Raw genomic sequence first — 16,624 nt, 5'->3', positions numbered from 1 at the left:
GCAACCACAGTCACTATCACCAAGGTTATCGCAGTTTTTCATTGAATATCGCTGGAAATCCAGCGTTATTCAATGTAAAACGGCGATATTCCTGCTATCCCTGTTTTTTTTTATCGCCATGGCGCTCAGTGTAGATAATACTGCACTACCATGGTGATTATCGCCACGGATAGCCAGCAAAATATTTTTTAACGCTAACAGTGGTCAGCGATAATTTTGGATGCCGCTTGTTATTATGCCCCGTGGTTCTGCAGCAGGCTTTACTTAATAAAAGAAATATCCCACAAAATACTAAGTATCCATTACAACAATAGTTGTTTGCCTCTTAAATTCAAAGGAGGTATGTAAAATAAATAAGGGTGGTCTTCTATGATGTTTTTCATTAAGATGTCTATTATTTCAGTGAGAAATATATCTGATTTTTTAGCTGAAAATTGGCCGTAAAATGTTTTCTTTATTTTTACATAAAGTGCACATTTAGGATCCCAAACCACCTCTCCTGCACTAGGGCATTTGACCTCGAGTGCAGAAAGACGTAGATAGGTGTACTCTGAGAGGTGAGAGGAAGAGATTGGTAGATTGTTATAAGACTTTGCTACCCTCTAAAGCTTCAGTGCGTCAGTAAGCCATCGGGGAAAAAATGAGAAGGGTTCTGGAATGGGCGAGTCAGTGCCTCTGGTTAAATAGGGTGGGTGGGGTAGGAGTGAAGCACTTCTTTGGTATGAAAAAGTTCTTATGCCTGGTCGTTTTGTGCTGTCACGCTACCCTCAACATAACATACACATTTGTTTGTAACAGAACAGGCCTTTATTGTTATCCAACGTAATGGTACTCATTTTATCGATCTCAGAAGGATAGAAGTCTGAGTGGACACGCTGGAATCCGAACCTGAGGTCATGACACTCAGATTTCTGTAGCGGCTGCATTAGCCTACTGAGCGACAAGACCGACTCAATAAAACGAACACGAGGTTGAATAAAAACAGATATTTCACTAGTTTGAGTTTGTCACAATTAAACCGCTGTTACTATGGACCATATGTATCATCAACCTGATTTGCGATTCTCAAATAGCGATTTTTAAGAAATCGCTATTTGAGAATCGCAAATAGGTATGTATGTACAAAATAGCATTTTTTTTTGCGATTTCTTAAAATTCCTTAATTGCGATTAGCAAATTGTGAATCGCAATTAAGGAATACTTTCACATTCATTTCTATGGGCCAAGAGGCCCATAGGAATGAATGGGAAGTTATTCTCAATTTGCGATTCGCAATTTGCTAATCGCAAATTGAGAATAATTTCAAGGGTGCAGGGGTGTCCAAATTACACCCTGTTGCACCCCTGAAATATGCATGGGTGCACATGTGGTCACATGGCACTTTGAAAAATGCAAAAATGTGCATTTTTTAAGGAATTCACAACTTTTGCGATTCCTTAAGGACATTTTGCTAATATTTTTAGCTTCATACAATGCATTTAAGGAATCGCAATATTTGCGATTCCTTAACTGCAATTGCAAAATAAGGAATCGCAAATTTTGCGATTCCTTGTTTTGCACCAGATTTTGCTTTATATATACCATTTAGCAAATTCGCATTCGCAAAGGCCGAAATTCTGCGAATTTCGGCCTTTGCGAATGCGAATTTGCTTGATACATATGGCCCTATGTCCTGTCTCGGATGTGTCAGTGAAAAGTGGACGTCACTGCCCCACTACTACATGCATCTGCTGGATTTGTGAACTCCCCTACTGCCCCTTCACACTCATAATTGTAAACGAAATCCAAATTGTTGGTCCCCCACTTTAAGGGTCAATGGTGGGAGACATGTTTAATGAGCTTCTCTTTAAGCCATCATTTGCTCTTTGAAGCAAAGTGTGCGCCATATAAACACCCTAAATAAACTGTCATAATGAAATAAGAATCCTTTGGGGTTTCACATAAAATACTCTAGTATACCAACTCATGTCCGGTCAGGTGCTGTCCTTTTACCAAACACAAAAAGAACAATTGATGGACGGAACGCTAAACAATGTTAAACATTCACGCCTAGTACAAAGATCTGGGCCTAAATCTATCGCTTTTTTTTGCTAGTTTGTTCCCAGCCATCTGAAAATCAGTCTTGACCCTGCTCCGCATGGGAACAATCCTGCCCGAATTTTCCAAACAACACATGGATCGCGCTAGGACTTTTGCCCCGATGGGGAGACTTGTCGCGCTTACCGACACAGTTTCCGGCAGGGTCTTGTATGAATCCATCACGGCATCTCTGCTTCAGTTCACAGTAAAATGAACCCTTTGTATTCTGACAAACAGAGTTCACCTTGCAGTCGTGAGTTCCACGCTCACACTCGTCAATATCTAAATAGGAGAGTGAAAGAGAAACAGGAGTCAACAATCTTGGACAGAGCATCGATAATGTACCCGTGTAAATGAACTATCGGTATTTGTGAAAATAACTGTGGGGCATATTATCAAGACAGGAGATAAAATTATCGCCGCTTTATCGGCAGAAAACTGCCCATAAAGCGGCGATAATGGGCTTGATAATATGCTCTATAGAATTCCAATCGAAGTCCATGTTAGACGTCCTCACTTCTAACATGGGCTTCGATTGGAGAGCTTATTATCAAGCCCATTATCCCCGCTTTTTCGGCAGTTTTCTGCCGATATATCGGCGATAATTTTATCTCCTGTCTTGATAATATTCCCCTGTTTTCTTTACCAATTAGTCTTAAGGGCAACAGAGCGATGTACCAGAGTACGTAATTAACAAGAAAAGTACAATGTATGTTTAGAGAGATACAAATTATTAGGCATGTTAGCTTTAAGAAATTATAATACATTATTTTTCATTACAAAACAGTAATAGTGATCTAGAAGGAATCTAGAGGGATATTATCAAGGGTGACGATAGGGAATTTTCACCGCTTTAGCGGCGGTTTTCGGCCACCAAGCGGCGATAATTCTATCGCCCTATTAACAAGCTGTCGCTAACAGCAGTTAACTACAGCTTTTAGGTGATAGCGAGCGGTTTGGGGCCCGCTTTGCATGTTAGCGATATTTATCGCTAATGACATGCAAAGTGGGCGTCCCCAAACTGTTAGCTACTGAAAACAGTCGCTAACATCGCTAGCGCCTATTAGCAAGGCAGGCGCAGCGATGGAAATATTTGCGCTAAGCGTGAATATCTCCAAATACTAACACCTGCCCAGACCAGTTCTTAGCCATGTTATCCAATGGGAGGTGGATAATATGGCTAAGAGCATTTCGTCGCTAATGCGTGAATATCGCTGTATTCTCAGTGATATTCACGCATTTCGCCGCTATCGCTGGAAAATGTATTGCTTTGGAGATAAACGTTGCTAATAGCACGTTATCTCAGCGATAAATTCCGGCGATGCTCAGCGATAAAAAAATCGTCACTAAGCCTATTTAGCGATAAATATCGCTACTTGTTGGTAATATGCCCCCTAGTGACATCCAATTGGTGTGATAAGAATCTGTTAGTGTTTTGGTGAGCTTGTGAATCACATGCACTCAATATGGTTGGAGAAGTGTGGCTCACTGGTTAGAGGAGGCAGACCTGGAAGCAGAGGTCAGCCCGGGGCCAGGGTTCAATTCCCGGCTCGGCGGGGGTCTTGAGTCCTAAAATGTCCATGGACTCGACAATTCTCGCTCCGGTGCCTACTCGATTCACGGGTTCACACTCTGCGACTCTGGGCAATAGCTTGCTTAATCTCCACAATGGCCCCTCGCGGCGGGATGCCTGGCTTTCACCTTGCGGATACCCTGCCGGGGTTATCTCACAGGGGAATACCAGGACGGGTTCCCTAAGCAAGCGCTTAGAAACTGCTTGGTGATTTGCGCTATATAAATTCCTGTACATTTACATGCACTCAATATGGTTATGAAGTAGCTGGATAAGTGGTAGGGACAAGAGGGTTGGGAGGCATAAGTTAAGAGACGAGAAGAGCTTCAATGACCCAAACCTCAGCTTGTGTCCTATCCCGATGTATTTACCTTTCCATTACTTACCAGACCTGCACTGAAAAACCAGGAGACTATATATGGGAGGCGGGAGAGTTCAACAGTGGGGTGAGATTGCATCAATCAATGCATTACACAACCAGAATCACCGGACTTGCACCATATGTAAACTGGTTTAGTCGTAGTAGAGGACGTGTCTGGTTCGAAGGGGGTTTAACACCACATTGGGTACAGTAACCAGCAGTGGTGGATGCTGGAAGGAAGAGTTATGGAACTAGTGCAGACAATGATGGTGCCGACTGTTTGGGGAGAAGATGGGATCAGTTCTCAAAACTGCCGAGGAGAGTAGGGGGGCACAATACTGGGGTTGTGAGTAATATATCCAAGGCAGATTACTAAAGTCAAGTGAGATGACAAGGGAAAGAGGACCTAGGTGAGGCACTTCGATCAGAAATAATCATGAACAAATGGTGGCAGCCATCGTACTTTTGGTCTTTGCACCTTGTGAAATAATTGTTTATGGATCCTCTTTGTAAGATAAGTTTCAAAGAACTGGCTTTTTAAGTTTTTCGTGGGACAATTGTGCAAAAGGGAGCAATGGAACTCTGATAGAAGGGATTCCCGCATTCTTGGAGTCCATCAGCCAAAGATTGTTTCAATGTTTGATTTCTCTTGAAAGAGGGGATCATCAAAAAGGCCTTCTTTTTATTGTGCACCTCTCAGGAGCCTCTGGATACGGATAGCTGGCCAGCTAACTGCCAGGTAAGTACCCTTATGCACTTTGGTGAATGATTTATTACTCAAATAGGCGCCTTGGAAAAAGCAACAAACATCAACTTGAAGCCAGTTGAGGATGATCAAAGAGTTTGGTGGAAGCAGGGCACGTCTGAAAATAAATAAACAGGTCTGTGGATATTGCAATACCTTTAGTAAGGGGTTGCTGTAGTCCAACCTTGAGGGGCATTGTTTTTAGAAGGGCTTTAACCCAGCCAATCTTCTGCTTCGTTAGGAAATACCCTTGACTCAGCAAAACGTTTATAACCATCAATCATCACGGTTCGTCTTTTTAACTCATCTTCCAGCATAAGATGAGTGAAATTCTCCTGGCCTGCTTTTTCTGCGTGGTCAGTTACAAAGACCATATTTCTTGAGTTAAAGTAAGCAATGTAAAGATGTAACTTCATGTGCATTTTTCTTAAAAGAATTCGGAAACTGATGTTTTATATTGAGGATGGAAAGGTGGTTTGTAGAGGTGGACATTTTCAGACTTAATCGGAAATGTTATTCATTCTCTTTTAAAATGCTTCTGTCTCTGCCTTGTTCTGTCTGTGTTTACATTATCTCTATCACACCTTCATGTTGTTCATAGGAAACAAGCATTGCGTGGCGGGTGTGATATTTACCATATACTTCCTGTGGCTCGCAAAAACCTCCTTTCTGTGATACCCACCTAAGGAAGGTCTGATTTATTTTTCTTATTTTAATTTCATTTGATCTTATTTTTCGTATGTAGGAGAGGAAACACTTTGCTGATAATACCTGTCATTTTGTTGTGATATGCACATTGTAAGTCTCTGGCAACCGTTTCTATGTATTTATTTATTTATTTAGTGTTTTATAGAGCGCACAGCTACCTCCGACGGAGGTGTCCCGGCGCTGAAGACCTTATCTCAGAGGAAGGAATGGGGGAGGAACGAGAGTTTAGATCTGGGAGAAGAACCAGGTCTTTAGTTTTTTTCGGGAAAGGGGTTCTGAGGAGGCGAATCTTAACTCTGTGGGTAACTGATTCCAGAGTTTAGAGGTGACAACGGCGAAGGCCCTTCCACCCGTGCGTGTGAGGCGGAAACAGGGGGTAGTGATTAGACGTAGGTTGTTAGATCTGAGGTTACGCTGTGAATGAGAGAGTCTCAGTCTGCGTCGGAGGTATGCAGGGCCACGGTCATTGAGGGCTCTGAAGGCCAGGGTCAGGGCTTTGAATTGTATACGCATTTTTATTGGAAGCCAGTGAAGTTTGATAAGGTGGGGGGAGATGGAGTGTCGAAAAGGAATGTTGTTGATTAATCTGGCTGCTGCATTCTGCACTCTCTGTAACTGGTTGATGAGATAGGCAGGTGCCCCCAAATACAGGCTATTTGCGTAGTCCAGGTGGGAGGTTATCAGGGCATGGACTACTGTTTTCCGGGAGTCAAGTGGTAGATAGGGAATGATTTTTTTTAACATGCGTAGCTTTCCAAAGCAGGCAGAGGTTACTTTACTGATTTGGGTTTTGCAGGAGAGAGCAGTGTCGAATTGGAATCCTAGGTTTCGGGCCGCTGGGACTGGCACAGGGGGAGGGTTTAGTTCGGATGGCCACCAGATATTGGGGGGTAGAGGAGATTTTTGATTAAAGAATAAGACTTCCGTCTTATCAGTGTTGAGTTTTAAGTTGTTCTCGCCATCCATAAGGCAATTTTTACCATGCAGTTGCGGAAGTTGTCAAATGATTTTTCATCATGGTCTTTAAAGGAGAACACCAGTTGTGTGTCGTCGGCGTAGAAAGTCACCTTGACTCCACATGATTCCACAATTTTTGCTAGAGGTTTAAGGTAAACATTGAAGAGGAGAGGGCTCAGGGCAGAGCCCTGTGGGACTCCCCAGGTCAGTGTTTTTTTGTCAGAGAGAAACGACCCTAGCATCACTTGTTGGGTTCTGTTATTTAAAAAAGATTTTATCCACAGGAGGGGAGGGCCGCCAATCCCTGTCTCTTGCAGGCGAGTCATTAGTGTGTCGTGTGAGATGGTGTCGAATGCAGCGGACAGGTCGAGGAGTACCAGCATGGCCTCCTCTCCCCTGTCCGTGCATTCTCTAATTGACTCAGAGACTTCGAGTAGTGCAGACTCGGTACTAAAGTCCGGTCTGAAGCCTGACTGGGTGTCATGAAACAGGGTGTTAGATTCCAGATAGTCTGAAAGTTGGAGCTGGACTGCTTTCTCTAGTACTTTGGCGGGTTTGGGCAGAAGTGAAATCGGACGGTAGTTACTCAGACAAAGAGGGTCCATCCCTATTTTCTTTTGGATAGGGATAAGGAGCGCATGTTTCCAGGCAGCAGGGACCACACTGGTGGAAAGGGAGGAATTCCAGATTTCGAGAAGGGAGTCGATAATTAAAGGAGCAATGTCATTCAGGATTGAGGCTGGAGCAGAGTCTAGAGGAGAGCCCGACTTGCAGTCCAGAAATAATTTCATAGCTTGTTCCTTAGTGAGAAGTTGGAATGCTGTAAAGGCCAGTTTATGATTGTGGTTCGTGTCGGGACTTTTGGTGATGACCTTGCCATTTTGTTGGATGGTGGTTGCAATGTTGATAAATTTCTCTTCAAAGAAATTTGAGAGACTGTCGCATAATGTTTGCGACAAGGGGATAGGGGCAACGAGGGCATTGGGCTGTGTAAAGTCTTTGACTATATTGAAGAGTGTCCTGGTGGAATTCTTAGCTTTGGCAATGGTATCAGAGAAGTACGTGCTCATAGAGTGTTGTTTGAGTTTACGAAACTCTTTAAGGCCTTGTTTGTAGAGTGCCTTGGCTGCAGGGTCATAGCTCTGTCTCCAGAGACGTTCAAGTTTCTTACACTTGCTTCTATGTGTCCTGAGTTCTTGTGTGAACCAGGGGGCAGAAGGTTTTTGCCTATTGGAGGTGAGAGGACGCATTGGGGCTATTTTTTCTATTGCAGAAGTGAGGTCATTATTTAGAGTGCACACAGCGGTGTCTAGGTCCTCCAGAAGAGGGCTGTGAGTTGAGGCATATATTTGTTCTAAGGCTGTAAGAGAGAGTTTGTGCCACTTTCTGCCATGAGTTCTTATGGCGGCGTTGTGTTTAACAATTTGGGGTGGGGAGATCTGAAAAGGTACTAAGTAGTGGTCAGACCATGTCAGGGGTAAAGGGGGAGAGGTTGTAAGTTTCTCATGGTTAGAGAAAATGAGGTCAAGAGTATGTATAGCTGCTACATTGCAAGTATTCCAAACGTGTCACGGTACATAAGTGACATGTTATGACTCATTTTTGGTGGGTTTTCATCTCACCTGTGTGTGTGCTTAATCTGCTGAATTGGGAGATGATAAGCAGTTGATCCAACCAATCACCTATTATGTGATCTTGAATCAAAAGATTGACCTGGACATAATGATGCTTAGAAGAGCACCCCTGTCTTCGGGTGAGCATGTAAATTGCTCTCTTAAGTCATTTGTTTGAAGAAATGATGAGTGAAACATTGTAATAGTTGTAATAGTGGGACTGGGAAACTACCACATTGGAGGTTTAGGTTCCACAGTAAGATATTTGAGTCACATGGTGGTCTGTGCCAATGAGTCTCTGCAGGTCGTTTGACAGATGGCACTGAACCATTTTTCCATCTGCATTATTATATTACAGTTTAATTCATGTAGAGTGTCGGTAAATTCTATGTGATTTGCCATGGTAGAACGGCGATTTGTGTGAGGCAGTTCAAAGGTGTCATTGCACTAATTGTGAAGGAGTTTCAATAGGAAGTTTTATACATTGGGGGTGTTATGTTTAAAAGGGTTCAGCCTGTTGCGGAGTCTATAGGATAAAGGTTGTACAAACATCTGGGTTCAACTGTTAAATCCAGTGATGTTATATGAAATATCACAACTGATAAAGCAGCATTCAAGTCACTCAAAAGAAATTGTTAAAGTAAATCTTGCCTTCATTCTCCAGGATCAAGCTATAGTGGTAGTAATTTCAAAGATACTAAGAAATGTAACAAGCATTTACAATGCAATGGTCTCTGCATCATTAAAGGTAGAGCTATTGGCATTGCTCATGACATTTCTTTTATTTTCTTTAAATCATAAATAAATGGCATTGTCATTTACATTGCCAATACACAGCACTCTGCACTCAACAGCACACAGCACTCTGCACTCAACAGCACACACCACTCTGCACGTGCACTCACTGTTCTGCACACTCACTCTGCACTCACTACTCTGCACTCACTACTCTGCATTCTGCACACACTACTCTGCACTCACACTCTGCACTCACACTCTGCACTCACACTCTGCACTCACACTCTGCACTCACTACTCTGCACTCACTACTCTGCACTCAATACTCTGCATTCAATACTCTGCACTCACTACTCTGCACTCTGCACTCACTACTCTGCACTCTGCACTCACTACTCTGCACTCACACTCTGCACTCACTACTCTGCACTCACTACTCTGCACTCACAACTCTGCACTCACAACTCTGCACTCACTACTCTGCACTCACTACTCTGCACTCACTACTCTGCACTCTGCACTCACTACTCTGCACTCTGCACTCACTACTCTGCACTCTGCACTCACACTCTGCACTCTGCACTCACTACTCTGCACTCTGCACTCACACTCTGCACTCACTAGTCTGCACACTCACTACTCTGCACACTCACTACTCTGCACTCGGCACTCACTACTCTGCACTCTGCACTCACTACTCTGCCCTCACTACTCTGCACACTCACTACTCTGCACTCTGCACTCTGCACTCACTACTCTGCACTCTGCACACTCACTCTGCCCTCACTACTCTGCACTCTGCACACTCACTCTGCACTCACACTCTGCACTCACAACTCTGCACTCTGCACTCACACTCTGCACACTCACTCTGCACTCACTACTTCACACTCTGCACTCTGCGCACTGCCCTCACTACTCTGCACTCTGCACACTCACTCTGCACTCACACTCTGCACTCACAACTCTGCACTCACACTCTGCTCACTCACTCTGCACTCACTACTTCACGCTCTGCACACTCTGAACTGTGCGCACTCTGCACTCTGCACTCACACTATAATAATCCTTATGTCCTGTAACCAAGGGTTTGTGTGTTTAATACACTCCAGCACTGCCAGTTACCAGCGGTTCAGTGCCCCTTTGGACACTGCACAACAAAGTGAACACAGTGTGCTCCGAGGGCAGGGGCTTGTCCCGGCTGAGAAGGGAGGGGGCATTGAAACTACAAAGATTTGTTGATCCTGTACAAATCCGGGCTGACGTTCTTTAAAGAGCCTAAAACAAATCAAGAGCAGCTTAGCGTGTACCTGTGTGCCATTGTACACCCAATTCAATAGTTACGCATAAATGAAAAAAAACTGTATAACAGGCTGGAACAGTTTTCTTGTGCAATTGTTCCAGCGAAACGTCCATTATTGATATAGTTCACTGCAATAACCTACTTTTCTTAGCCTTTGACATGTACTTTACTAAGAACCGGCATGTTAATAAATAAATAAATACGTGCGACGGCAATAAAGCAGCATTGAAAGCGATCACTTTCGCGATCGCTATTGTTAAAAAATGCACAGTGAAGGAGCACACAGCAAAGAATGGGGCACGCGCGCCCGGCATCTGGCTTCAATTACCACGGCCCCTGACAGCTGGTAATTGATAAAATATAGCCTTCTGCTGCGCGTCTCCGCATGGAATATGCAGGAAGCGGAGCAACTCCACAGCCTATGGCCTATTGCGTGCTGGCTTGTAAAAACACAGCCATGCGAGGGCCAATTGCCATGCAGCTGCCATTTATTTATTTATTTATTTATTCAAAGTTTTATATAGCGCGAACAGGATCCTTACAGATATCAGAGCGCTTCACACAGACAGGGTAGGGGCAGTAGGAGTCAACAGGAACAATGGGAACAATATAATAGTCAATAACATGGTAATAACATGGATAATAAAAACATACATAAAACCAATCCATATACAATCAGGTAAGGAAGTAATATAGGACAGCACAAGTCATTGATCCCACTACAGAGGTGTTTAGGTGGATCAGTAAACCAACGTGTAACATATCTTGGTCGGTAGTAAGAGAGTAGCGTAGTAGTGCCCCCAACAAATAGAGTATAGTGCCAAGGGATAGGGTGAGCAGTGGTATAAGGCAATGCAGAGTCTCTGAACCAACATCTATAACGATCAGGAGATCTTGGCCAGAAGGATTGTTTTCACCTCTTTCTTGAAGAGTGCAGTGGAGGAGATCAGTCTGGTTTCAGGAGGGAGCGCATTCCAGATCCTGGGTGCCATTCCTGAGAAGGAGCGCTTGTAAGTTTTCACTTTCCGCAATCTACGAGGTTTCAGGAGTAGATTTTTTGTACTCCTATTGGATCTCGAACCTCCTGATATAGACAGCTTTTGAGCGAGGTAGTTGGGTGCCTTGTGGTGCACGGCCGCGTGTGTCATAACTGCAATTTTTAGCTGTATTCTGGCTTCAAAAGGCAGCCATTTTAGAGACTTTAAGTCTGGGGATATGTGCGAATGCTTTCTAGAGCCAGTAATGAGTCTCGCGGCAGCGTTCAGGGAGGCTCTTAAGGGTGCTGTTGTGGATAGCGGGAGACCGCTGAGGGCCGCAATTCCGTAGTCTATTCGAGGGATGACTAAAGCTTGTACAGCAGTTTGGAAGTCTTTGGCCGGGAGGAAGGGTTTAATTTTCCTCAGCGTGTTAATTTGGAAATTAGCTGCTTTTGTGGCTTTGCTGACGTGCTGCTGCATGTTGAGCTTGGCGTCGAGTGTGATGCCTAGGGATTTCGCCGAATCCACGATGGTAGGTTGGACATTGAGTGCTGTTAGGTTGTTGAGCCAGGTTTGGGTGGTGGAGATTTTCGCCGGGGGTGAGATGAGTAGGAACTCAGTTTTCAGGGCATTTAGTTTGAGGTGATTATCGGCCAGCCAGGATTGGGTGTTAATAAGTGTGGAATTCAGATGTTTGATATCTTCCGGGGATTGTAACTTTAGATAGAGTTGTGTGTCATCGGCGTACATATGGAATTGAACATTGGAAGCTTGAAGCAAGGTGGCGAGCGGTTCCATAACGAGGTTGAACAGTGTAGGGGAGAGGGTGGATCCTTGTGGAACACCTAGATCTGCAGGCACAGGTGTAGATAGCACATTGTCGATCTTGAACCTCTGAGACCGATTGTGAAGGAAGGACGAAAACCACTTGAGAACAGTTCCCGATAGCCCCATTCTAGTACTTAGCAGCTCTAGCAAGTTCTCATGTTTGACCGTGTCAAATGCTGACGAGAGGTCAAGAAGGATGAGGAGGCAGGACTCATTGCGATCCAGAATTTGGAGGGCATCATCAATTATGTGTGTCATAGCTGTTTCCGTGCTATGTTTCGCTCTGAAGCCTGATTGATGAGGGTTGAGGAGGTCATATTGATCAATGTGTTTTGTTAGTTGGAGTTGGACACATTTCTCCAGCAGTTTGGCCAGGGTGGGGATATTGGTGATGGGCCGATAGTTGTTTAGGTCAGACGGATCAGCTGTAGGTTTCTTGAGTATAGGCGTGACTTGCCCCACCTTAAGGGAGTCTGGAATGTGGCCTTGTTGCAAAGAGCTGTTGATGATCTTGGTCCAGAGAGGGAGGAGCAAGGGGATAAAGTCTTTTACAGCGTTAGCAGGTAGAGGGTCTGTGAGATGATTAGAGGGCTTCAAGGTGCAGAGCAGTTTGTGTATTGCTTCTTCCGAATAGGTATCGAAGTGCTGCCAGGATGCCTTGTTTTTAGGTTGAGTGTCTGCCATTCTGGTGTGGTTGGGGTATCGGCTTACATCCATGATGAGGTCATTTCTTATGTTGTCAGTCTTTAGTTTAAAGAAAGCGGAGAAGGCTTCACAGTGTGGGGTATCATTTGTTGTGCTGTTTGATTGTGTGGGTTGTGCCTTTGTTTGGGTCTTGATTAGCTCGAACAGCTTTCTTGGCCTGTTCTTCGCTTGGTCCAACTGGCGGCTGAAGAAGTCCGACTTTGTGCGCTTTATTTTCCTAAAGTAGGCATTTCTCTTGTTCTTAAGCTTTTTGAGATGCAGTGCTGAGGGGTCCGATCTCCAGGTGCGCTCTGCCATTCGCATATTACGCCTTTCGTCATTGAGTCTGTCATCATACCAGGGGTTAGAAATTTTGGTGGAGACTCTCTTCAGTTGCAGAGGGGCGACTTCATTGACTATTGTATTCATAGAGTCAAGGTAGTGGTCAGTCAGTGATTGAACATCTGAGGCCCCTGAAGGGGGAAGGAGGAGGTTGCCGATGTGGGGAGGTAGGGTAGAGGGGTTGAGATTCTTCAAATCCCTTTTCCATGTTTTGGTTTGGTTGGTTGAGTAGGGTTAGGTTTAACTTTTTCGTTGATAAAAAAGGTGATAATGTGGTGATCTGACCAGTCGCAGGGTAGAATCGCCTCCAGATGAATAGCGTTCTCTTTGGCAATGATGAGATCGAGTATCGCGCCTTTGTCGTGTGTTGGTTTATCGCATAGTTGGGTGAGGTCAAGCGCATTGAGGAAAGTTTTGAGACTATTCACCACGGTGTCTTTCTGATCGTTCCAGTGGAGATTGAAGTCACCCAGGTAGACTTGAGTGGTCTGCCGACCGGCATTGGAAGTGATCAGGTCCATGAATTGTTGGGTGAATATGAGATTGTCACCAGGCGGGTGATAGATAAGATGTAAAGCACAGACTTGTTTGCCCTCACTGGTGATGTCGAGGCAGAGTAGTTCACAGGAGGAAAGGGAGGGGGAGGTGACTTGAGTAACGGAGAGGTTGCTCCTAAAAATGCATGCAATTCCCCCGCCCGTCTTGCCAGGAGACCTGTCCAGCCTAATGATGTGATAATTGGGGGGGACTAGTATGTCCATAATCGGGGTAGAGGCTTCAGTGAGCCACGTTTCCGTTAGAATGGCTAGGTCCAGATCCCTATTTGAGACGAGATCCGCGATGTCGGAGGAAAGTCTCTGGGCCGATCTGCAGTTTAGTAGGATGCATTTGAGTTTGGGAGAGAGAAGGGTGGTCGAGCTTTCTAGTGTGAGGGGAACTTTTCTGAGGTTGTTAGGGACGGAGCCTCTGTTGTTGAGTGTTGGGAGCCTTAGAGGGTTTGTAAGAATTGTGGGTATGGGGATGTGTGAGTTGGAAAAGTCTTTTACCGGACCTGGGCCATAAGAGCGTAGGAGAGAGCATAGGTCGCAGTCCGACAAGGGGTTGAGAACACGACGGGGGCGGTGGGAATTATTGCGAACGGGGATAGTAGGCCATTGCTGGTGTCGTCGGGGGCGAGGGTATGTAGGGAGGGTGCGTCGTTTGTAGGGTAGTGGGATGGTGGGAGGTAGACTGGGCTGTGAGGAGAGAAGGTTTTTGATTGCGTGGATGTCTTTTTTGATTTGTAAGATTTCCTCTTTGACTTGTTGGAGGGTGGATAAAGTCAGGTCAGGAGGGTCATTGGGGAAGGTGTTGGTGGAGAGAGCCGTTGGTGAGTGGTTGAGTAGTGGTTGAGTAGTGTGCTGGAGAGCAGGCAGGGTATCGGGGGGGGGTATACTAGCCTTGTTGAGGGGTTCCGCGGTGCTAATGAGTGGGATGGTATTCACGGTGTGAACGTGTTTGTGGGCGAGGGGTGTGGGTGAAGTGGGTGAGACAGGCGGTGGGTGGGAAGCATAGGTAGTGACTTCAGTGGGAGACGGTGCCGGTGAGTAGAAGAGTGAGTGAAGGCTGAAGACAGTGGGGGAGACAGGAGGGTAGTGAGGGCTGAGAATAGGAGGTGGGAGAGAGGGGGATGCTAAGGTAAGGGAGGAGGTATGTTCTGTATCTTTTGTTGGGAGGGAGATAGAATTGTGAGTGGGAGTGGGGAGGGAGCAGGGAAGGGAGAGTTGTCTGCCGTGGGGGGGATGGGTGGATAAACTCCGAGTGATGGTGTGTGCAGATGTAGGCGTGTTGTGGGTGGGAGTTGTTGTGTCAGGTGTGAGAGACTCGTGGGTGGGAGTGGGGAGGGAGATGGGGAGGGAGAGGTGTCTGTCGTGGGGGGGATGGGAGGGGGGTGGATAAACTTTGGGCGGTGGCTTGTTCAGATGGTGGTGTGTTGTGGGCGGGGGATGTTCTGTCCGGGGGGGGGAGGGATGGAGGGGGTATGGGTGGGGATAAGAAGGGTCATGTTAGAGGGGCTGCTAGTATGTGCGGTGGAGTTATTTGTGACTGTCCTTGGGGAGTGGGGGGCGTTAACAGCAGATGGGCCATTTACTGGGGTGCTAGGGGTAGAAGTGTAGTAGGTGGTGGATGCGACGTCAGGGGTGATAGTGCTGGCGGAGTTCTGGGTGGGGGTCCTCAGCTTGGAGAGGTGCTCTTTGAACTTGGGGAACAGGTTGTCTAGTAATTCCAGGTTCTTGTCCGTGGATTGGATTAGGACAATCCCGTTATTGTAGATAGTAATGGTAGACCTGCCCGGGAAGAGGTGGGAAGGTGTGATGGTGAGAATTAGGCCATGAGTTGTTTTCCTGGTGGTGGAGACTGTGAGTAGGGATAGGAAAGTTTTTCTCCATTGGGCTCTGCGTGAGGTGTGGAAGATGATATCAGTATTCAGGGCTCCATTGCCCAGTGAGAAGTAAGTGTCGGCAAAGGGTGTTTCAGGGTGCGACCTCAAGAAGTTGTGTTTAAAACGTTTAGTGGCATTTTTGGAGAGAGGAGTGGAGGGGTAGTTAATTCTAAAAGTGTGCTTGCCGTTGAGATCCATTTTAGAGAGGCTGTGGTGTTAGAAGTAGGAACTAGGACGATAGTACAAACTGTCAGCCGCTAGTTACAAGGCCAAGGAAGACACTAGTGAGTGTCACTAGTGATAGCCTATAATATAAACAATATACTGGAATAAAAATAGAATACCTAGGCAGGCAGTAAAATACCTGAATCGAAAGTGACAGTAGTGAGTAGTCAAAAATATGTGAGGTACATGTGTCAGTAACAAAATACAATTGCAAACAAAAGTCAAATGCAGAAAAAGTATTCTCATTCTGTGCATTACAATGTTCAAAATAAAGCTAGGAGTGTAATACTGCAATAATAGGCAGACATTCTTTCATATATGAGGTAGCAATCTGTGCGATACATATGTTCAAAATATAGGTAGAAGTATAATACTACAATAATAGGTAGACATTCTTTCACACTAGTCTAAAATACTAAAGTCCAATAGAGACTAGTCTAAAATGGCCGCCAGGTAGTACAGATCGAGACAGTAGTCCTCTGTTTGTTGCTTCGATAGCAGGGGAGAGCAGCTTCCCTTCACAACCATGCAGGCAAGGGGAGATAGAGACATTAGTCCTCTGTCTGCTGCTATTACTTTGAGATTACACCTTCTGTTTAAGCAGGCAGAGCTCAAGTCTAGCTGGGAGGAATTCTTATCTCTGTGTGGGGGAGTTAAGCTGAGGGGCCTCGTGGACAACAGAGGTAGGTGGGGGATTTATTACTACAGTTTTATGGCTCCAGCCATTTTGTACAAAAGGAGTTAGTTTTTAAAAGAGAGCAGGCGGGTGGGAGAAGTAAATACCTTAGGTTTCTGTGTGCCTGTTAATTTTGCCCGTAGAGTTATACAGGAGCAATGCTTTAGCCCATGATAATGATGATCCCTTCCGCTTCGTAGATGTGACATTTCATTCACTCCTATAAATAAGTTCTTCTTTTTTTTTTGTTTGTTGAGCTGTGCTTAGCATAGTGATGCCCCTGTGTTTGCTAGCAACCTGCGTCCCAGGCCCCTCTCAGCCCTCAAGACCGTTAGCGTTCCTCTGTTGGGTGAGGGCGGGAGGGGGGGGGTTGCGTTGTCGTGTCCCGGTGCT

General features: G+C 45.4%; 1 protein-coding gene across 1 annotated transcript in view; it reads right to left on the bottom strand.

The window, feature by feature from the left end:
* Positions 1 to 16,624, bottom strand: part of FBLN2 (fibulin 2) — a 669,658-nt gene that overhangs the window by 61,058 nt on the left and 591,976 nt on the right. The window contains exon 12 of the mRNA XM_078661453.1: positions 2,224 to 2,361. Coding sequence (XP_078517579.1) covers positions 2,224 to 2,361 — 138 coding nt within the window. The remainder of the gene's footprint in view (positions 1 to 2,223; positions 2,362 to 16,624) is intronic.

The sequence above is a fragment of the Lissotriton helveticus genome, chromosome 9 (assembly GCF_964261635.1).
Source record: "Lissotriton helveticus chromosome 9, aLisHel1.1, whole genome shotgun sequence".
Taxonomy (NCBI): Eukaryota; Metazoa; Chordata; class Amphibia; order Caudata; family Salamandridae; genus Lissotriton; species Lissotriton helveticus.
This window is presented reverse-complemented; position numbering and strand designations above follow the sequence as displayed.